The sequence below is a fragment of the Strigops habroptila genome, chromosome 4, assembly GCF_004027225.2.
Source record: "Strigops habroptila isolate Jane chromosome 4, bStrHab1.2.pri, whole genome shotgun sequence".
Classification (NCBI taxonomy): Eukaryota; Metazoa; Chordata; class Aves; order Psittaciformes; family Psittacidae; genus Strigops; species Strigops habroptila.
Window position 1 is genome coordinate 35,608,161 of NC_046358.1, and position 23,444 is coordinate 35,631,604.

The 23,444-nt window shown below is 41.6% G+C and overlaps 1 protein-coding gene across 12 annotated transcripts in view; it reads right to left on the reverse strand.

Annotated features, from left to right (window-relative positions):
* Positions 1–23,444, reverse strand: part of GPATCH2L (G-patch domain containing 2 like) — a 46,398-nt gene that overhangs the window by 14,258 nt on the left and 8,696 nt on the right. For 5 of the 12 annotated variants that reach the window (XM_030482536.1, XM_030482538.1, XM_030482534.1 and 2 more), the window contains 6 exons: positions 20,695–20,871; positions 20,242–20,321; positions 18,128–18,195; positions 17,173–17,227; positions 15,113–15,198; positions 5,218–5,309 (listed from right to left, as the gene is read on the reverse strand). In XM_030482536.1, the coding sequence (XP_030338396.1) occupies positions 5,218–5,309; positions 15,113–15,198; positions 17,173–17,227; positions 18,128–18,195; positions 20,242–20,321; positions 20,695–20,871 (558 nt within the window). Of the gene's footprint in view, positions 1–5,217; positions 9,427–15,112; positions 15,199–17,172; positions 17,228–17,279; positions 17,320–18,127; positions 18,196–20,241; positions 20,322–20,694; positions 20,872–23,444 lie in introns of all 12 variants that reach the window. The other 7 variants (XM_030482541.1, XM_030482539.1, XM_030482540.1 and 4 more) reach the window with 5 other exon arrangements.

The window sequence follows — 23,444 nt, forward strand, 5'->3', positions numbered from 1 at the left end:
TCCAGGAGAAACTGTTCCAAGATTTTGCCAGGCACAGAGGTGAGGCTGACTGGTCTGTAGTTCCCCGGGTCTTTCACCTTCCCCTTCTTGAAAATGGGGGTTATATTACCCTTCTTCCAGTCATCGGGAACTTCACCTGACTGCCAGGATTTTTCGAATATGATGGACAGTGGCTTAGCAACTTCATTCGCCAGCTCCTTCAGGACCCGTGGATGGATTTCATCAGGTCCCATGGACTTGTGCACGTTCAGGTTCTTAAGATGGTCTCGAACCTGATCCTCTCCTAAACACATCTCTCTTTCATTGTATTCTCACAATAGGTAATAGCTGTTTGTGTGTTTTTATTACAAGTTGCCTCTGCTGTTCTGTAGTGGATGAAGGATAAAGAGGCCATAACAAGCCTCAACTAGTAGACTGATTGCTTTGAAGTTTAAATAAAAAGCTGGTTCAATTATTCAGGTTCCCCACTTATTAGATCTGGAACCCCAACAATCCTGCTTCTGTACATCCAAAACAGTGAGTCATTCCCATACAACCATAACAATGCAGCTGATAACAGTACATTGCATATTCTACCTCTAGCCCATCAGCTTCCTCCATCTAAAGGTCAGATAAAACATGCAAAAACAATCAAGTCCTTTAATAATCACCACCAATACTACACTATGGGCCCCACGCTGGCAGTCTCCCCACTCAGGCTCTCTATCTTTGCTCATAAAAAGAAAAAAAACCAAAGGACTAAAACAGGCTTCTTGCTGCTGGGTACCATCATACCATGACAAAAAGTGAATCCATTGGCAAGAAATAGGAGAGGGAAAATTCACCAAATTGCTACTACTCAGACTGTTCTCTGATAAGCAGTTTCAGAGGCTGCCAACTTTTTATAAATTATTATTTTTCACAAGCTAAGTGTGAACACGTGACAAGGCAGACAAAAATGTATTTATACAGATTTTTACTCCAGACTCACTGTAACACCTGAATAGGATGCCAGTTACCATGTGCGCTGCAACATACATAGGGGACTGGACCATAATAAACACTAAAAGCATCAATGTAAAGCTGGACAATTGTTTATCATTTATTTCACAACCATCTATACTTGTGGCCTCTTCTAACAAACCAAAGACAGACACAACAGGCTTCATCGGATCCCTTTCAAACCAGAAAATAACTATGATGAGAGTAACATTTTATACAGTATGTATCAGACAAGCTCTACTGTGCCACCGGGGACATTAGTCCAACTCTATTTGCACTGCAACAGAAAGTAAGTACACACAAGGACACTATCGGTGCCTTCTGAAGACCCTAAGTCTTAGATCACTGAAAATTTGGAGGACCTTTATCACAACAAACTTTCTTCCTCCCTAGGCACTGGCCGGTGGTCACTAAGTTGGATGAACTTCTGGTCTAATTCAGTACAGCCACCATTCGTACTTCCTCCAGATTTCCTTATTCTACTCCCAAGACTACACCAGTCAGACCTTTGTTCTTACCTGGTGAAAGCCTCATGCTTTAGGACTCACATACTGCACAACTGTGTAGTGTGGAAAACACTTTCATTTTCAATCTCTCTCAACATTGGCATAAGTTTGACCAATTTAATTTTGATAACAGTCACTTCCTGAAGTGCAAATGAATTCTGCATTTTCTACCCACTTTTCGTTGCTCTCAACAGCCAGGCCTTTTTCCAAAACACTATTCTTTAACCTCTATCTCAGTCACACTATTTAGGCCAGTTAACCTTAAAGCGCAGGACTAATACCAGAAATTTAGTGCTATAACAATACAATAGAGACCTAAGCATTTCTGCTACAGTAATGCATGGTTTTGGATGTTCATACAATGGTCTCTCTCAAAAGATGCTTTACCAGAACCATAAATACTCACTTACATGAAAGTAAGTGAGAAGACATAGAATAAACTTGGTTTGCTTCACTCCCAAATAAACATATCTCTAGTTCCCTTCTCTAATTCCTGCAGCTAGAAGGGAGATAGCATCCACATCTCATATGCCTTTTATTAGCATCTTCTAATTTCAGCCAAATTCAACTCAAAACTTTCTGTAGATGATGGGGGGGTGAGGTGACAGGGGAAGATTTGTAGCTGCATGTTTAAGAAAGAAGCTAAATTCATCACAATGACAGCAGAGAGTGTTGGCAGAGATTTGAGCTATTTATTCTTTTAGGAAAATCCTATAAAGAATGACACAAGGAAGCCTCTATCTGCAGTCTTGTTCATCACACTGGTGAGGAGTCCGATAACAGATGTATGCAGTAGCGTGATTTAGTGCTGGGAGCTGGCCCCTGATGTGTATTAATACAGCGGCAAAGCGGAACAAGCCCCTCTTCATCACTCATCTCTATAAAAGAGGTGGAATCCGAGATGGCCCGATGTTCAGCAGAGCAAGCCCATTTGTTCTGCTGACTGATGGAGCCAGCTCAGGCTATGTCCTTCACCTCCATGGGGCACCCAGGTTGCAAAAAAGGAGATCACTGAAGCAGGACCTGGTCAACAAGTGAGGCGAGAGCAATTGGACTCAGCTAAGATGCTATTTAAAGGTGAAGAAATCCAGCACTCTGTGCGCCTGCAGTGACAGGCATAGGCCTGCGTTCTGATCTACTTGCGTTTCATCTTTTGAAGAAGTAGTAAAACACCACAAACAAAAAGCCTATCTAGTGAGAAAATGAGGCTGCTGTGATTCTTCAGGTACAGGGGAACCCCAGTGTAAGACATTTATGAGTGGACGAGTAGATGCATGGCAAGGGAGAAAAATTTATAACTATCTCAGCAATGTTTAAGCATAAGAGTCTTCAGTTAATTCTACATTATTGCAGAGTAATCCTATCTATTTCTTTAGGCATTAGTAATTCCAGCCAGATCACCTTTGACAGAAATAATATCAGATTTCAGAAGTTTCCAAGTTACACACCCAGGTTGTGCTCCAGCTACAACCGGAAGACTGCTGTACGAAGTCAGCTAGGACACAGCTTCAGTTACACAATCAAAAGGTTTTTTCTACAAGTCAGTATTATAGCAAACCTGTCTGTAGCTACTACCTTTGCTGGTGATATTTCTAAATAGAGTCTAAGTAAGAAATCTTTACCCTTTTTGACCATGAAAAACCTTGCAACACTTTTCTCTTGATCACCAAGCATCTTGTCTGGATTTCAGTAACTACACTCTCTTTCCTTACTTTGTAACGCACACTCTAATTTTCTTTCCCTCATTCCTAAAAGAAAAACTTTGAAACCCCTCTGCTACTGTCGTGGTTTAAACCCAGTCGGCAACTGAGAACCACACAGCCACTCACTCACCTCCCGCTTTCCCCTCTCCCTGGGTGGGATGGGGAGGAGAATTGAAAGAATGTAAACCCCATGGGTTGAGGTAAGAACAGTACAATAACTAAAGCACAATATACTACTACTAATAATAAGGGAAATATCAAGGGAAGAGAATATAAAACCAAAAGGAGAAAGGAAAACAAACAATAAACAACAGTGATGCACAGTACAATTGCTCATCACCTGCTGACTAATACCCAGCCCGACCCAAGCAGCGATCTGGCCTTCTGCGTGACTCCCCCCAGTTTCTATACTGGGCATGACGTGCTGTGGTATGGAATACCCCTTTGGCTAGTTTGGGTCAGCTGTCCTATCTCCACTCCCTCCTAGTTTCTTGTGCCGCTCCTCGCTGGCAGAGCATGAAAGACTGAAAAGTCCTTGATCGAGGTAAGCGCTACTAAGCAACAACTAAAACACAGGTGTGATATCAGCGCTGTTCTCAGACTAAAGCCAAAACACAGCACTGCACCAGCTACTAGGAACAAAATTAACTTTATCTCAAACGAAACCAAGACAGCTATCTTCCAGTGCTGAGTTCCATGCTAGATGTAGATTCAAGTCTTCAAAAAGTGTCCCTATACAATTTGTCTAGTCAGGTAAGTACAATATACATAATATTTTGAAACATGTAGGCATAGAAATAGAAGCTCTCCCTATAGAAAGTGACCAGCAATGCAGTACAGAATACACTCTGAACAATAAAAAAATGGATAGGTAAGAGGGGACAGTGAGACACTAGCATTCAGACCAAGAAAACCTAGTATTCCCAGAAGCAAAATTCTATGGCTACGGATATACGATTTTACTAACTCTTTCACTACAAAAGTTTGCATATCCTAGCATGGAATACTCAAAAGCCAGGAAAGAATATCCTAAATAAACAGTCAATAACAGATTACTTTTGCTGAGCAACAGATCTATAATTTTTTTTTTTTTCTCTCAATTTTTAATACAGAACCTTTCGGTCAGTCTGTAATCCAGATCTGTGGCCTGGAGAGCTAGCACAACTTACTTCCCTACTTCATTATTCTACTGGCTATCCACCAGCCTAAGGAAGAAACCTGAACTTCATTTCTCCTATTCATCACCAGTTCTTTTGGTCTTCCCCACTGTTTTCACACCACCATTTTTCCCATGAGCTTATCCACCACATTATTACTGGATTACAATAACAATTTTTTAATAAGCTAGTTGGAAGAACATGGGTCACTTGATAGCAGGCAAAATATTTCAAGAGAGGGTAGGGTGAGAGCCAGAGAAAAGTCTCCTAAACCACTCTGTGGTCTGCAGAATAAAACTTCTTCAGATTCTGGTAAGTAATCAGTCTCTTTCCAGAAATATGCCACATGAAAATAAACCAGCATTTTAATTAGTACATCCCCAGAGCAAGAAAAAAGTTACAATTTTCATTCATAAGACTAAGACAGCTCCCAGGCAATAGGTGGCCTCACTCAGCGATGATACAATGCCAGATTTCTGTTACTGGAGAAGTGCCTGAAAACACCCTGAAAAAGGGCACCAGAGCCACCAGCTAATGTCAGCTCAACACTGAAGGAACACACCATGAACAACGATCACCTCCTTATTACCATGTACTGTATAATCTAGGAATGGTGGAAATAACACCTTATGAAGAAACATAATATTACCCACTGTATAATGAAGCACTGTAAATTATATTAACATGCCATAGTGCCATTTTAGTAGGCAGCTTTTGATGCTATGAAAAACCAGTGATATTGTCTCTCACATGTTGCCTTCCTCACACACGTTTCATTAGTTTCAAATCAAGGTAATGCTTTTGACTATTGTGACTGGCACTTTGCTCAAGAGAGACTTCAGAAATGCTGGCAAGCAGATATCAGGTTACCTGATGTTGGGCTGGACATGGAGGTTGCAGCTGGCTTTCGTTTCCTCTTGATGTCCCTTGAACATGGTGGTCCCAGGTGTACATTTGCTTGCCTATAGAGAAATGAAAACAAGTAAAACTTTGTTCTAGTATCACTTTCCTGTAAGACACTGGCCAATCACCCTCCAACCTATTCAGTAGGGTACCCATATTGCAACTGTCCATGCATATTGTTTCCACTACAGTAGTAAGTTCATAAAGTTAGGAACGCAAAACAGTCTGATGCATTTTCAAAATTATTATTTCCTTATCAAAGTGCTGTGACAACAGCTGAACTGGCTGATGGCAATACAGCCTTTCTGCACCTGTAAACAGGCTGAGAGGCACGACCAGTCACAGTAACTGCTAAGTCCGAAGCCTACTGATGACCACTTCAGTTTGACCATTTGCCAACTAAGAAGAAACCTGCATTGTTGGGACTGACTTGAACTGAGCACTTCTCCAAGTTCTAGACGGAGGAAGAAGAGAAGTTTTATTCAGAAAAGACAGTCTTGGGATCAAACCACAGAACTTTCTCAAATACAATCCATAATGAATAAAAATGCATAATTTAGCAATGATACTGTGTTCAAATCCCTGCTTTGTCCGAGATATCTGAGTTTCTTTCGCAAGTTCCTTGGTCACTCTCTGCATCAAATCTGACGTGCAAAATGCAGAACTAAAATGCAAATAAGGTTGTGAAGTGCTTACATGGTGCAAAGATTGGATCCACATGAATTTTGACGATTAAGCGCTGAAAAGCTTCTGTGTCTTTAAAGCCTGTTATTTGATTAACAAAAAAAATCCTGAAAGTTTAACAAACACATTTATCAAGTACTGAAATCTGCAAATAACAAAAGGCAAAGTTTACGGCTTTGTATTTCCATGCCAAAATCTACAAAACCTTTAAAAAAAAAAAAGAAAAAAAGAAAAAGGCAGCATAGCAGTATATTTATAATATATACAATTTTAGACACTGTATTCATGCAAAACCAAAGTGTACTCTTGTAGCGATACAGAATAGTGTAGGGAATACAAAAATATTTCCCATACCTGTCAAGACTATAAATTGTTTGAATGCTGCTGGGTCTACTTACTTACCTGTAACAAAGCACAGCCACAAAGAAAGAACTATCTAGTTTTCTGTCCTCTCAACTAAAATTCAAAAGTTCTACAAGAAGTCTAAAAAAATCTGTCATCTAAGTTTGACATTAAGGAATAGCTTCAAAAAAATTTAAATTGTGCTAAGTTTCACTGACAGCATGTTTTTCAAATCTGGGAATGCATGTTAATGTAGCCAGACACAGGAGTCTCCTGAACACATGAACTAAACAAAGGCTTTCAAAAATACCAGCACACCTATAAACCACATATTCAAATCTCGAGTTTGTACACATAAGTGACCAACCTCTAAGTGACTTCACATATGTTAAAAACTGCTTTAGTAAATGATGAAGATAGTGGCTATACAGCATTTTTGCAGTCCCACCATGTAATCTGAAACACCTAGGCACACACATAGCCCAAGGAAAAGATAGCCTCAATCAAGTGGAACTTCAGTTTTTTATTTTGCATCAGTGACACAGTATTAAATTACTAACTAGACGACTACAAAATTATATACAATAATCCAACTCATTTTATTCCATAATAATAAGGTACTCTTTTTAATTTTACGAACTTACACCAACATTAGCCATCTGATCCTTGGTGGAGAATCAGTACAGACCAGGAAAGAAGTATACACTATCAATTTCTAAGAGACTTTATGTAACCTTTCCCAGGTCACAAATGTTACAAACTGGATTTCAAATAAAAGTTCCTGCTCTCAGCTCCATGCTCAAACCATGTCTACCCTTACCTCATGATTACAGGGAGGGTGGAGGGGGAACAGAATATGAATGAGAATCTCAAAATCCCTTCTTGTTATGAAAGTAAAGGCAAATCATACTCTAGCTGGAGACTAACATCAAGGATGCTGCATCTAGCAGCCCTGCGTCTAACACAGAGGCTCAGAGGTCGTAAATTGTCTCTGTAACATGTATTTCATTCAGGTTTATCCCTTATTGATCACCCACACTTCAGTTAGCAAATCAGGAACCTATTGATTACTCACTGGCTCTGACTGACCTGGTGGTAAAAGGGTCAGTTTCAAGTGGCTGGTGCACTTTACGGGCACCATAAATCTGCATTCGTGGAATCTCCAGGTGGTAGGTACCTTGGGAGAGAGAGGAGCAAAAGAATGTATGCAGGGATGATAGCCCTCGTTAAGATGTGGACTGAAAGGGTATCTGAGGTATAATATACAAAATATGAATTTTTTTGGTTGGTAGCACACTTTTCAATCTAAATTTCTAATCACTAGCTTGCATACCTGTGCTGTATCAGTAAGAGAATAGAACTGGTGATTCCCAGTTTAACAGCAGACTCCTAGGAACACCACCACCAGGAAAGTCAGGTCATGCGCAGCACACAACATAGCAGTGGACAGGCTGAACTATAAATTGTGAAAATCTCACTGACAGGCTGTCAGCATGAATTAGCTTTTCTGCCAAAGTTGAATCTTAACAACTTTTCTGAACAGTTTAAAAATTACTCTGAAGTAGAACAGAACAAGGCTGAGAGGAAAGACTGACACAAAATGCACATTTGTGCAGTCACAAGCCCCTCTGTGAAGAATTCTGAGGCACAGAGCTTTGTGGGATGAAAGATCTGGGCCTAAACCAATAAACTAGAATGGTACTTACTCGGTCTTTACCTGCTTTTAATCTCTCCTAAGCTTCTATACTTTCTTCAATGTTGCACAAACAGTACCAGAAACTAATTCCCTGGTTACTTTTGGACTATAGCTGGTTCATCACGAGAGAAAAAAAAAAGGTGCAGTGCCCAGTCACAGCTGGATCTGCCAGGTGACCAGAGACTAATGTGAAAACCTAGTTTACAGTCTAAAGAGGACTGAAATTCTAACCTGGGAAGAGAAAAAGTAGAACACACCTGGAGAGACAAACCAGGATCCAAAGCGCAGCTACATTCACGGCTGCTATATATCCAACGAACACTGCAGCTCCTCACAGCCGGGAGTTAGTGAATTACAAATTACATATGTATAGAAAAAATGATTTTATATTGAAAAAGAAGTCTACAGTGTCTTTCTGACAGTGTTAGGGTTTTGTTTGTTTTTGCTTGAAATCACAAGCTAAAGAAATTATCCAGGATATATGGATTTGTCTCTTGTTCTTAACATGTTGCTTTAGGTACCTGATTCTACATGCAGGTCACACTGGAGAAAAAGCATGCTTTGCTATGCAGAAAGCTGAGATTCATTGCTGTCTCTAATGTGTCAGAAGTAATGTTTCCTTCCTTTTCCACTTATTTGTTCTATGACTCTTTTTTCTTTTTTTAAATGAACTGTAATTGCAGACACCGGACTCCTATCTTACTCTTCCAGTTCAAGGTGACCATGTGCTGGACATTAGGGTCACAGGAGCTTGCCACTATTTTACATCCACCACAGGGTTTCAACAGAAAATTAGGATTCACAGTATGATCTGTGGGAGACAATATGGAGCACAAGCAGACACCAGCCCACAAAGACCCTTATTGAACAGCATCGGGCCCCTGGAACATTCACTATCTGTGAAGCAAAGTCTGGATTATAAACCGATCTCCACTTTTTAGAGTAAAAAATATCTTAAACTCACAACAGAGGTCTCCGAGAAGATTACAGAGCTGTGACAGTCTCCTCTGAGCTGCCTCCTTCTTGGAGGCTGGAGGCACATCGCACACTTGAGGGTGTATGCCTCTCACTGTAATCTTACATCATCCAGCTTGTCTACTAACAATCTTTATTTCAACTGTATCCTTAGAGGAAGCAAACCACTTGGATTATGTAGTGAAAGTGAGAGGCAGCCATTAATCTACTGTCATACAAACAAGGGATGTTATTATCCTCATGTTAAAGCAAATGTTTAACAGAGACAGCCTTCTAACAAGGATACTATTACTAAAACTCCACACAACTCTGCTGTTGCTGTTGTGATGCTACATTCCCAGCAAACATAGGCCAAATAAAAGGCTCTAAGCCCTGAGGTGTTACCTGAGGCTGTTGATGGTGGCTTCACAAAATTAATACTGAAAGCAGAATTCTTCCTCGTCTTTGCCTATAAAGCCAGCTGGGCACCAAAGTCTGATCTGCATATAATATGTGTAAATCAGTACAGGTTGCTCATCCGATCTGCATGCAAAGCTTCCACACGTACAAGTGGCTCCTGCTGTCACATCACACTGTAGATATTTCCTGTGAATAGTCGTCTCTCCTCTGCCCTGCAGAGCCTCATGGGAGAGCTTCCAGAACACCTTTTCAGATTCCAAAATCACTAACAGGTCAGCTCACTTCTTAAATCATCCAAGTCTCATAGGTCTTCATGCAGCAGCTGTCTGTTCCCCAATTAAGCGTTATAATGACATAGCAATTCCATTACTGAAAGTCTGTGTGTGGCAAATATAAGTGAACACATTTTCTTCTAGTTTTCCATGTAAGTATTCTAAGCAGAGACAATGTGATCCCATATACTGCATTCTCAATTTTCATACTGAATCACATGATATCTGTTCCAGAAAGAGTCCCAGTATTCGCCAGATGTGCTGAGTACATGGATTTGATAATGGCAACATGCTTTACAGGTGAATAACGCAATAGCAAGTAAACAAAATTCTGAAGCTAAGGGGAATTTATTTTTCACTCCAGAGAATTAGGATTCACCAAAATGGAAGCATTAGGCGTCAGACAACTGCATGCGACACTAGGTTGATAGCTGTTGTTCACTGCATGTCTGTCAGAAGAATTCAGTTATATCCCCAACTGGAGTATTAGCCAGGCTTTAGCAAAGGAAGACATGAAAGTGTTTGACATTGAATGGAATCCCTGTACTTCCACATGTTTGGGTAAGAGGCAGAAATGTCAGGATCTCTGCACAGATACAGAAGAGAAAGAACAAGATTTACTTCATGAGCGTATTTCTAGAGATGGAACTATAATTAGAGACATTCAGGCCTTTTCACTCTAACAGCACCACCAAATCCAGGGTGTGGGGCAGTTCACTAGGAGATGACCACTCACCCCTTTAGATCTTTATCCCGTATTCCAGGCAAGATGACAGACTTGCTTCTAAACCCAATTAAACTCTAGGTTTACAGTTAACGTTAACTGAGAGTACATGCAAAGCAATTTCCAGAGGTCTCTAACATAATTCTTCAAAATCTCCACCTTCAACATCTACTTGCCATCTGAGGCGCACTCTTCCTATGACCTCCAGTGGGAACATTTAATTGCGTTTTTCACCCATAATCCTATTTTCAAGGCTAGGCAAACAATAAATGGCATTAGGGAAAATTTATCTTCTACCTTCTTCTCTTATTCTACCTGCTATTCAAAACGAAATTGAAGGGAACATTGGCTCTAGGCTCTTTTGAAACTCTTACCCTCCCCTTAAGGGAATAACACTCCATCAACCAACAACCTATAACATCTTGCCACTGACAGAGCCATTGAATAACCAAAATCTAATAAGATATTCCACTTCAGCCTGTACAAAATCCTCTTAAGTAAGAGTTCAAGAAGAAAATTCTGTTCAGACCACTCCTTTCTCCAAGACAGGCAAATGGGCAGAAGAGAAGGAGGGGAAGGATCACTTGGGCTGTCCACGCAAGTCTCTACTTGCTTGCTTTTAGCAGCCTGCATGAAGCTGAAACCTTAACAGACAAGACATGATTAGCAAATGCTTTGTGCTCGTAAAGGAGAGTAATTATAGGCATGTGAAAAAAGGAAGAGATCCCTGAGGTACTCTTCCTTGCATGCCTCCCAAGAGGCAGCAGGGCCATTAAAAATTCCATGATGAAGAGGAAAAACAGCCTGGGAACAGCCAGGAGGCAATACAGCAAATTAATACACCAGCTGTCCCTCGGGAGGACTGCAAGAAAGCAGGAAACTCTCCTCACTTCACAAAATAAAATTATACCACTAATGATAACAGTCACAACACACACAAAACGGCTTCTAATGATGGGTGTGAAATTCCCAGTGCTGTGCATACACTCTGAATGAAATCTCTTCTCATCACATACATAAAGCAAGAAAAGTAATCTTGGTAGTGTACAATTTATACAGCCTTTCAAATAAGACTTCCCAAGGAACCCTCCACATAGGCTTTTCAGGGTCAAGGAGGAAGTTCTTGAACACCCCCAACTGTGCTCAGTATTCTACCCTTCAGCTCTGCTTAAACAAAGCACTGGGTTGCCAGTCTTCCAGACGAACTACACCAAACTCTGCCATTGAGACAAAGAATACATTTCCATGGGAGAGAAAAGACTCCACCTGCCTTTGAGTTAGCAGAAACTAAGCAGAGCGAGGTAATTTTGCATGGCACAGTAGAGGCATCAGATTGAAAAAATAAGATGTCCACAACATCAAGAGTTTCTTCTCTAATACACTTCATATAGTTCTCAGGGGATTAATGCCCCCCCGACAAGCCATTCTGACAAATTTCTGAGCAGAGTTTCTCCAAGACGAGGTGCAAGCTGTTAGGAACATTACCAAAGCACAAACTACTGAAATTGACTCCATCCACGGCAAAAGAAGACGGTGTTAACTGGGCAATTCCTGGACAGTGCTTACAGACATCACCTGAACCTCCTATAAGAAATGGACTACTAATAGGCTTGTCTCTTGAAGCACCTAAAGACCAACTATTGTCACAAAAATGTTTCTGTGAAGGAATAATTTCCTTCTGTGCCCTTGGCAGCATCTTTATGTAAAGCAAGCACCTTGTACCAGAAAGTTCAATCCTTGCCAGATATATGGGGCTGTATAACATGTTCATTCTTCCCACATTTTTCTCCTATAAAGATTCTTAAGCACATTTCACACAAAACCAGGAACTACTATCTCAAACTACAGGCACTTAAAAACACATCTGCCTCTGGGATGAGACAACTTCTCTGCCAGTATTCTGTAACAATTCACCAGGGATTAGTCAGGACAGCAGTCACCTGCTCGTTAGAGAAAGGAACTAAGCATATATTCATTGGTTAGCTAGACTACATATTCAGCCAAACCAAGCGAACATGATTCCTCCAGGTTTAGAAATCCCTTGCCGTAACCAGCAGCTTTGGAAAGGGCATTTACTGATGATCATACAGGTAGAGACTCTGCCCTGTTCAAATTTGTGACCAGGATTTGTCTAGCTCTCCTTTCTGGAAGACAAACTTCTGTAGAGCACCAAGTAAAACACTCAAGGCTCTAGAAAGGTTATCCTAGCTGTAAATGAATGACACCAGTCTTCTTGCTTCACAGGCACAAAACATCCCCAGAGCGGGGCAAAAGCCCAGAAAGCAACCAATTTGCTGATGCACAATCTTCTGAATTCTTTTTATTCTCATCCAGTTGTTTGTTTATGAGCTGATTTCTTCCTCCCTCCCCCTATCCAGCTTTAACATGCCGGCTACAGCAGCATGAGGTCATGGTGCGACACCACAAAACTCCCTGCAGAAGCCAGTGGGAGGAGAGGCTTTGCTGGGTGGGTGCCAAGCTTTCCTTCAGACACATACAACCTCAGTACATTTTTCATGCTCTATTTGCTAATTAACAAGGGAAAGCAAGCCATGAAGCTGAAAGTCAAGACGTTTCTTTCAGATTTGGTCCTTCGTGCAAGCACATAAGCAGAACTGTCCCCCAAGCAAGGCTTTGTCTCCTTGCATGGGAAAAAAGCTCAAGGGCACCTTACCTTTAGATAGTCACCTGCAGCACAAGAACAGGAGTCACCTCCAAGGCCAACACTTGAATTTAATTCAGGATTAGTCAGCAGAAGGCACCTGAATAGAATATTAACCCTAACTATGCAGACTCAAATACGGCTCAGTGTTTGGCCAGACAAGATCTGAATTTCAGCAGTAGAGAGAGATACCAAGCCATTAGAGGTCATAGAATCATAGAATAGTTAGGGTTGGAAAGGACCTTAAGATCATCTAATTCCAACCCCCCTGCCATGGGCAGGGACACCACACACTAAACCATGTCACCCAAGGCTCTGTCCAACCTGGCCTTGAACACTGCTGGGGATGGAGCATTCACAACTTCCTAGGGCAACCTGTTCCAGTGCCTCACAGTAAAGCACTTCCTCCTTATATCTAACCTAAATTTCCGCTGTTTAAGTTTGAACCCGTTACTCATTGTCCTATCACTACAGTCCCTAACGAAGAGTCCCTCCCCAGCATCCTTACAGGCCCCCTTCAGATACGGGAAGGCTGGTACAAGGTCTCCACGCAGCTTTCTCTTCTCCAGGCTGAACAGCCCCAACTCTCTCAGCCTGTCTTCATATGGGAGGTGCTCCAGCCCCCTTATCATCCCCGTGACCCTCCTCTGGACCTGTTCCAACAGCTCCATGTCCTTCTTATGTTGAGGACACCAGAACTGTACACAGTACTCCAAGTGAGGTCTCACGAGAGCAGAGCAGAGGGCACGATCACCTCCTTCGACCTGCTGGTCACGCTTCTTTTGGTGCAGCCCAGGATACAGTTGGCTTTCTGGGCTGTGAGCGCACACTGGAGTCAGCTCATGTTAAGCTTCTCATCAACCAACACCCCCAAGTCCTTCTCCGCAGGGCTGCTCTGAATCTCTTCTCTGCCCAACCTGTACCTGTGCCTGGGATTGTCCTGACCCAGGTGTAGGACCTTGCACTTGGCTTGGTTGGACTTCATGAGGCATCGGCCCACCTCACAAGCGTGTCAAGGTCCCTCTGGATGGCATCCCTTCCCTCCAGCGTATCAACCAAACCGCACAGCTTGGTGTCGTTGGCAAACTTGCTGAGGGCGCACTCAGTCCCACTGTCCATGTCGCTGACAAAGATGTTGAACAGGACCGGTCCCAACACCGATCCCTGAGGGACACCACTTGTTACTGGTTTCCAACTGGACATTGAGCCATTGACCACAACTCTTTGCGCACGGCCATCGAGCCAGTTCTTTACTCACTGAGTGATCCATCCATCGAATTGATGTCTCTCCAATTTAGAGACAAGGATGTCATGCGGGACAGTGTCGAACGCTTTGCACAGGCCCAGGTAGATGATGTCAACTGCTCTGCCACTGTCCATTAGTTCTGTAGCCCCATCATAGAAGGCCACCAAATTGGTCAGGCGGGATTTCCCCTTAGCGAAGCCATGTTGGCTGTCACCAACCATCTCGTTGTTTTTCATGTGCCTTAGCATGCTTTCCAGGAGAATCTGCTCCAAGATTTTGCCAGGCACAGAGGTCAGACTGACTGGTCTGTAGTTCCCTGGGTCTTCCATTTTCCCCTTCTTGAAATGGGGGTTATATTTCCCTTTTTCCAGTCGTCAGGAACATCACCTGACTGCCATGATTTTTCAAATCACCTCAGGTGAGATCTGAATCTGCCTAGAGGGTATATTTTAGGCACCCAGGATGCCAAAATGCCTCAGCATGTCAACCACACAAGCTTGTCAGCACTTTGCCTCTCATCTTGTTCTGATTTGAATAGTGGGCAACAACACTGTGCCCATTTGTAGCTACACAACAGTCTTGCAGCAACCCACAATCTAGAACAGATCATGTTTACTTCTAAAAGCACAGCATGTTGTGCCTGTCTGTCATACACTGTTTCATATACTGTAAGCACTTGGTGTATTGAGACTCTCAAAAAACCTGCACCCATATGTTTTATGCTAAGTTTGAACACAGGCTTCCTAGGGAAAAGCACATTAACTTCCAGGTCCATAAGCATCGTTCAGACCACATAGTACTACTGAAGATAACCATGGCAGGGAAGTGAGACAACCCCAACAGAGCAGAGCAAAGGAGTTACCTGGCAGTGCAGTGTGCTGGTGAGCATCTTCGGTGGGAAGCATCAGCAAGCACATCCAGAGAGTACAGAGGAGATAATGGATTGAACTGGAAAGTCAAGAGATTTTATTTAATCAAAGCATTAAAAGAAATAGTCTCCAGATACAGCTACTCAGATCTATTCCCTGTAGTTGTTCATACAGTATAAGGAGACCTTTCTGACACATCAAGGGGTGAGACGAGGTGAGAACTGACTCTCACTTCAGACAAAAGGCTAGCACAGGCTGCAACAGCAAATCTCAACCATCTTCTCACAACAGACAGCATTATAAGCATGCTCCTCTTTCAACTTAGATTATTAAAAATGACGGTTGACTAAAAGCATACTCAAACTGCTTTACTGCTGCACGCCATAAGCAAAAAGTCTGCCTCCCTTTCAGGAAGCCTATGTCTACCATCACATTGTAGAGAGAAATGTCAGTTTCTTCCCACTTCCCACAGAGAAGTTCCAGTATTCTCTACGGTTGCATGGATCACTGAAACAAACTTCTAAAAGACTTGGGCCCACCAGGCTCAGTTCACAATGCACCCTCAATTCATTCCACAGCAAGTGACCTGCTCCTCCCACTCCCAACCCACCTCACAAGGTTTCTTTGCAAACTGCTTAAAACAGGTTTCTCAAACACTGCAGAGCCAGGCTAATCTTAGATCCTAAGACTAGACAAATCGTGAAAGCACCAAACCTGTGCAAAACAGCTTTTTGTAGAAGATGCAACTCTTAAGTTGTTTTTCTTTTTAAAGGTCAGGACAGAAATGGAATAATCTAGTCAATCAATGCATGAAGCAAACTTTGCTCAATATGCAAATAGAAGGTTTAGACTGATAGTTTCTCTGGGGTACCTGCATCACACTTCCATTCAGCATTTCCTCTTTATTCATAATTCACACTTCAAGCAGGAAATTAATTTCCGTCTGCTTTGCAAAGTACTACACCAATCTTCAGAACACTCTTCTTGTATTACTAGGATTACTGATGCGTTTTAAATAAGGACAAACTAATAATCCACAGCTGTAGCAGGACTCATCATAAAAGCTATTTGCAACTCTAGAACTCAGTCCTAGGCCTTTACCTTCAACCTTTCTGAGAAAGAAGAGGCACTATGCACCACAAAGCTGCTGCTGTTGGGGAGCTCCTCCTTAAGCTGGACTGTTAGTTCACTGCCAGTGAAGTAACACTGCAGCTGCACAGTAGGGGAGAATCACTAGTAAGCCTCCGTAGCCAATTCAAGTTCAATTAAGAAAAACAAAAGTAATTTATATTGGTCATTTTAAAGCTTATGTAGTTATCATTCTTTCTTTTAGCAATGTAAAAGCAGTATGTGAAATGCTCTCATTAATAGAAAATACACAGTTGCACAAAGACCTGAAAATTATTTCTTGCCATATATGTACTTTTAATCACCTGAAGGAGAAAATGGATTTCGATCCTACTGCTCACCAACCAAAAACCAACTTGTAAAGGAACAGAAAGGGGTGGGCATGGCTAGGAACCATGTTACAACATGACTGCTCAAATGGAAGATCCTTTTGCTTTCTGCTGTTAAGAACCTGAGCTCTTACATCTTCAGTAAAAAAGCCTCCTAGCACTGAAGCTATGAAAGACTTACTGGAGAATACAGTTCAGTTACAAGAATGCCTACTTCTCTCACTTATTACCTCTTACATTTTCCTGTTATAGCTGCCATTTAACTACAATCAGATCAAATTTTTTTCCATTCCCTGTTGATGAGACTATCAGGTAGAAGCCTGAGCCAAACAAGGCAAAACAAAGCATTTAAAAAGAGAAAAAGGTTCCAATTCTTATGGAATTTTGAGAGGTCAAAGCTTCTCCTACCAAGCGGCATTTTCCCTCCAACCCATTGTCAAAAAGGATGGCCTACACTAACCTGAAACAGGAAGATAAACAAAAGGAGTTCCTGAGCTATTCAGTTTAAATAGACAATATAATGCCCAAGACATGGATTGTGTTCAAAACCCAGAAGACATCAGTTAACAAAATGAGAAGGGACAGGGCTGCCTTACCTCATGTGCACAGGCCACAGTGTGTGGGAAATCAGAAGCCGGCACTTTGTTCTTTCTAGAGAGAAGGAAACCAAGAAAATAAAAAAGGCAGAGCAGAGTCAGCTTACCTGGTTGCGATCTCTCTTCCCCATGGACGGTAACCAAAAACTAGAAGGAGGCAGAGTCGGAAGGACAGGAGGGAGCAACGCCAAAGAAGGAATGAACACAGGGAGCAGGGGACGGTTGGGGATAAAGAGAGAAGAGGGACAGAAAGCACAAAGACAGAGAGAGAAGGAGAAAGATTAAACATCAGCAGGACTCATTAAAAACAACGAATTACAGATCTAAGGAAGAAAACTGGATACCAACACTTGGTGAGGGGTGGACCCACTGCACTAGTCAAGAATGCAGTGGGTCCAGCCTACATTCTTACCTATCCATTGCCCAACAAAAGCAACACTGGAGGGATGCCAAAGGATAGGCATCATAACTATTTCTTGTGCTGACTACAATTTAAATATGCTAATTGGGGAAAGAGACAGAACATCAGAGAAAGAGAAAGCAATTTCGCGGCTGCCCTGTCAGCATCATTTCTGCAGTCTGGGTATGTGCCCATAGCATGACTCCACACTGAAGCTTTTTAAAAAACCAATATGTAGGGCTCAGTCTTCTCATACTGTGCAGAAGATCTGCAGTTATTGCAACGGCATGTTGTAAGGCAGGAGGAAAGAAAAAGCTGACTGTAACCGAAGGGACATTTCAGCAGAGTCCACACAATGGGGCAGCCTTACGAAAGGAAAGTCAGCAATTGCAAAAAAGAAAACCGAGAAGCCATCAGTAGAAGACTGTCTCCCATTTCACAGGTTACTGTATACCTAAGTTACCACCCGGCACTTTGTTCCCTTCAGTCCCAGAAGGGAACTATAGTTCTTCCACCCTTCCCAAAGTTCTACACAACAGCTGTTAAGGGCCTTACTCTTTCTGGCGTGGATCACTAACAATATGACCTAGCCTCTCGGTGCCCAGAGTGCTCATGGAGGTCTCCTGAAACACAAAGACAGGTAAAAGGTTGCAGATTCTCACACAGTGAGTAGGCATAATAGTTTGCTGCTGCCAGTAAGAACAGATCTTACTCCCCTGGGCCACATCTTTGTCTTCCCACTCTCAACTAAACATATTCATCCTCTCCTTTTAGAGCCACAATTGAGCTGATTTAACTAATTAGAAAATAACTCTGTTTTATTGGTGGGGCTTGTTTTTTATTATTTTAGTGATGACAGTTGGTTGCCCAGGGCACACTGAGGACTGGACCAATACAAAGTATGCAGCATGAGAATGCAGTCAATAACAAGGGAAATAGCTGAGCAGCACTTATTTCCAGGTTGCTGGGGTCAGCTGGGCCAGAAATAGGCTGAGAGACAGGACATGACACTGTCATACTAAGAACAGGGATTCAGCAACTACAGGTGAATGAAACTTGTTTCATGCATGAAGATTTTGCCCTTTCTGAAAGCAGCAGAACCTCTAGCAGCTAAAGAAAAGGTAGGTCCTAGGAGAAGGAACTTGCTCTGGGAACACACTTTCCTCTGGAGGACACTGCCCTGTGTATGTGCTTGATGCTGGCTTACACGTACACACACTGCCTAAAGCACCAGCTACTCATGTCTGCATAGCTACTACCTCCAAGAAAGAAACATAGTTTGCAGGAAGGATCTGAAGATGAGGGTAAAAGGCTTTCACAGGTTAAGATTTGCTTGTGCAAGGCACACAGGCGAAACATACTCAAAGTTTGGGGGCAGTTGTAGCAGCAGGGGTGAAAGATGGACTATTTGTTACAGCAGGAAAATTATTAACTTAAAGTGCCGTAATGTTTAAATTTACCGTTTATTACTGTGTAAATTACAAGCCATACTTTTGGTAATTAGCAGCTCGCTGGCGGGGAGCTCTGAATGAAACTCATTATTTATGATTACAATTTAGAGAGAGATGGGGAAGGGGGAGCAGTGACCTCCGCTGCAAATGACAAAGATCCCTTTAAGGTGATGAAGATGAATTAAACAAGTAAATATTATCCTTCTCATTTGGATCATTAGAGGTGCCACCAACAGGCCCAGCCACGTGCAGGTGGCCCGAGGAACCCTACCCAAAGCAGGGCTCTTGCCAGCTGGGGATTCGTATTTTAAATCTGGTTACAACTAAGCAAGGTGAGTGGATGAAAGAAGGGGCAAACAAGGATTTTTCAAGTGTGACTGAACAGAAAGAAGAAGTCACACTCCTGGCCTCTCTAACACACCTCGCTGACAGACCCGCTGAAGCCAGTCAGCTCAGAACATATGCCAATATTTTCAAAAGCACAGAGCACATCCCAATAAAAGGAAAGCCAAACACAGCCAACACCTTCCTTCTCAGAAACATCTTTTGCAACAGCCAGCAGCACCTAACACTCCAAGATCTAGACCCAACTGGACATATCCCTCCCTCTTTTAGACAGGCATCACAAAGTATTGTTTATTCCTTTAGAAACAGGACTAATAGTTTTTGTTGTTTGCTCTACATAGAATAAACCTAGTAAATGGCTTTGGGTAGCATTGTCTGCATTACTGCATATACCCTTTTATTCTTCTGTCTTCCCACTAAAAATGCAACTGCTAAAACCACCTTCCTTTGCTGCCATTCATATCAGTCTGCTTCCCTATCTAAAATTTGGCCTTCCGTCACCTTTGAGTCACTTCTCTGCCCTTGTAGTCTCAGATTATGAGCATGCACAAGTCTTATGCCACCATCATTTTCCCCTACGCTCTGTCTACAGCTTCTTGATATTTATGCTCCATGTCATTCATCATCAGACCTCCTTTCATACTGCTTTTCGCACTGATCAACTGTCTTTGCCACTCCAAACCTGCCTTAAAATCCATTTAGTTGCTCAATCGACTTCTGGCAGTCAAAGCAGTTAAACAGATCAAACAATACATGAAAAAAACTGTAAGTGGCCTCTTTCTGCAGAAAACGATCCACATGATATCTTAGAATAGTACTTCAGGACAGATCAGCATTGGAAATACAAAATTATTATCTTGCAAGAGGTAATACCTTGCCAACAAGCCTCCTCCGACCTTTTCGGAGACAACGGGCAGCAGCTCCTGGAAGGCGATTCAAGCGAGCATGAAATCCTGAAAACCAAATCCAGAAAAACTGAGCAATGAATACAGAAGATTTTTCCTGACAAAACCACCAGGGAAAACAGTTCAGTGGTCAACTCAGATCCTCTGTCCCTCATTTCCCAATCTGCAAGAGGCAGATATGCCCATTTATTCACAAATCAAATAAAATTTCTATTTAAAAAAAAAAAAAAAAAAAAGACTCAAGAATGTGGGCAGCTGCTATTTTAGTCTCCTCTCCAGTAGTGCAGCTATTTCTGATTGGATCATGAAAAAAAACCCCATACCACTAATATGCATTTAAATTGCAGCGCCTGTGAACAGAATCTACTCTTGCCATAACATTAAAAGTTCTCAAACTTATGGCATTCCTTACGGACCTCACCTCTCTGAGCTGGCCGTGAGGGCAAAAGGAACGTGGAATCCGAGAGCTTGTCCAGGCCTGAGTCAATCCGCTCCACTTCAGATCGGTGGTCAGCTCCCCACTTGGGAAGAAGGTTGGGGACAGTGAATCCTGGAACACATTCTCCTTCATAAAACCAATCACTTTGCTCATCATCTCCTAAAGAAATGGGATGGAATTAGCCACAAGTAAGATCAATGTATCCTGTGACAGTCCCACAAAATACTAAGGTAGTATTCACATTTCTGGATGTGAAACAACTGAAGTCTCATTAGGAATTCCTTCCTGAAGAGCCTTATATTTGTATTCCATTTCAATGATCTGCAGTAACTACGGGGGCTCACTAAATGCTTTAAACTATCCAACTCATCAGTCTACAGAATTTCCCTACAGAACAAAGCCCTTTTTATAGACCTGCCTAGGGCAGCTTCAGCACTCTGTTGCGACTGCATCTCATCAACCTCAGTTCAATGTTGTGTGATGTCTTATGCAGAACTCTTTCTCTGAAGTAATTACTGTGACAGAGGTAGAGGCCAATGATTTGGCACACGTTATAGGCTGTCAAAGGAGACACTTCGCAACAGGAGAAGACCAGGCTCACAGAGCAAGAAAAAGAAGCATACTCACTGATGAGAAAGATCCCTAGTCTCCTAAGACAGCAGCTAAGAGGAAAACACACAGGTATTAAAAATGGTCACTCTGACTTTAAGTCCTAATCATGCTGTGAGTGTTTCTCCATCAAAATTTCTTATAATCTGTCAGAACTACAACTCTCTTCAAAATTCATGCAGCAACAGAAGTCATGACCAAAGTTCCATAAAGCAGGGTCACTGTAATTAATGCAGCTGCAGTCTAAAAATAACTGCATCATTCCTGGTAAATCTGCCTCGCCAGAAATTTTCTAAGAGCTGTAGCACATGAGCAGCATAAGAAAAAAGCAAGAAGAGGGCAAAGACCCTGACTCACTTAGCTTTTCAGTAGCCCAAATAACAAACAATCCCATGTAATTGCAAGGGACTTTACCTTGCCTTAAACACCTAACACACCTGACTTGGGAAAACTCTCATTTGCCTACCACTAAGTCTCAAGACAAGCATCTCCATATACTCTCCTCATGAAGTTACATTCTTTCTCACTGAAGTCCATTATGCCTACCCACACATCTTGCCAAACAAAAAAAAAAAAAAACAAAACACAAAAGAAAAAGAAAAAAAGGAAAAAAAAGCCTCACCCTAGTAAGAATGGTGCAATCTTGCACATAAGAAGGATACCCAAGACCAACTTCAAGCAGCAACAGGTAGGACAGTCAGAACACTTCATCCCAAAGCTACGACATTGCTTTTTATTTCTGTGGTATGTCAATTGACCTACCATGCTTGTAACAAATATATTTTAAAATATAAATATCCCTACGCATCTCATAGTAAATTAAGACTAAGTAATGTTGGATAGCTCTTTTTAAGTGTTCAAAATTTGTGCAAAATTACCACTACAATTTTGGATCTATGAGCATGGTGCACCCTCATATCTCAAATAACTACTTTCACAAGACAAACATTAACAATCAGGGTCATATGCTAATACATCCACCATGAGATACCCCAATGCACCAAAAACTTACAATCAAATTATAAACTAGGACCATTCTCTGCTCACAGAAGTGCACTAGTAGCTAGAATTGCAAAGACAACCTATTTAATTAGCACAAGCACAAATATTACATGACATAACCTCAAAAGAAGTGGAGGGGAACTACATTCAATTGAAGTACACTGAAATGTCCCATTATTTAGTTTGGAATTGTACCAGAAAACTATTTCTAAGATGATGATCTGTGACAAGAAACCCAAAACCCAAGAGTTTTGTACTTTCTCCATCACACTGGAGAGCTGTTGTTTTATTATTTATGACTAGAAATGGTCAAAAAAAAAAAAAAAAAAGGAAAGGGAGATGGTTTTTTATTTAACCTGAAAGTGCAACATTTTTTAATCCTTTTTAACATAACTGCAAGCTAAAACATCTTGTTCATAAAGCTATTGCAGTATAAACTTTTTGAACAGACAGAGGCCTGATGGGTGATGGGTAGGTAGGATGTCAAATCTCTTCTAGTACCTAGATATGGGAGGCTGTAATTGGATTTTATTTTATTTATTTAAGGAGTATATTCTATGTGCTATATTGGGTATCCTACTTCTAGTAGCAGCCAAAAGTTAATACCTAAAACAGGGTATAAAACCAGAGCAAGTATATAGGCCAAGCATATAGACAAGTATATATATATACACACACACTATCCAGTCTACATCAATCTTGTCCCAGGTGATGAAGTAAAAAATCACCACCTTGCTTCGCCATCTGATATGCAAGTGCTCACTAATTTCAGCCCCGCCAGAACAGTCATCAGTAAAAAGAGAGGACAAAAGATTTGACTTTTCTGTTGCTTTTGAAGGACAGGAGTCTGGAAACAATTATTTTTCAACAAAGGTCAAAGCTAATATTTGAAATCCCTAATTTTCAGGAAAATATTATAGCCACCTAAGATCACAACAGATCAGCCCTACAGCCTAACACATCATCAGAAAGCATGTAAGCGTATTTGCTATCATTGTGTTGCCTTCACACACACATACCTGAGCCAGTAACAAGCTAGTAAAAGCAGCACTTCCTACTGAGTTACTGATACTACTTCCTTTAGCATTCATATATTCCCAGAAGAGATCTCATCCAAATCT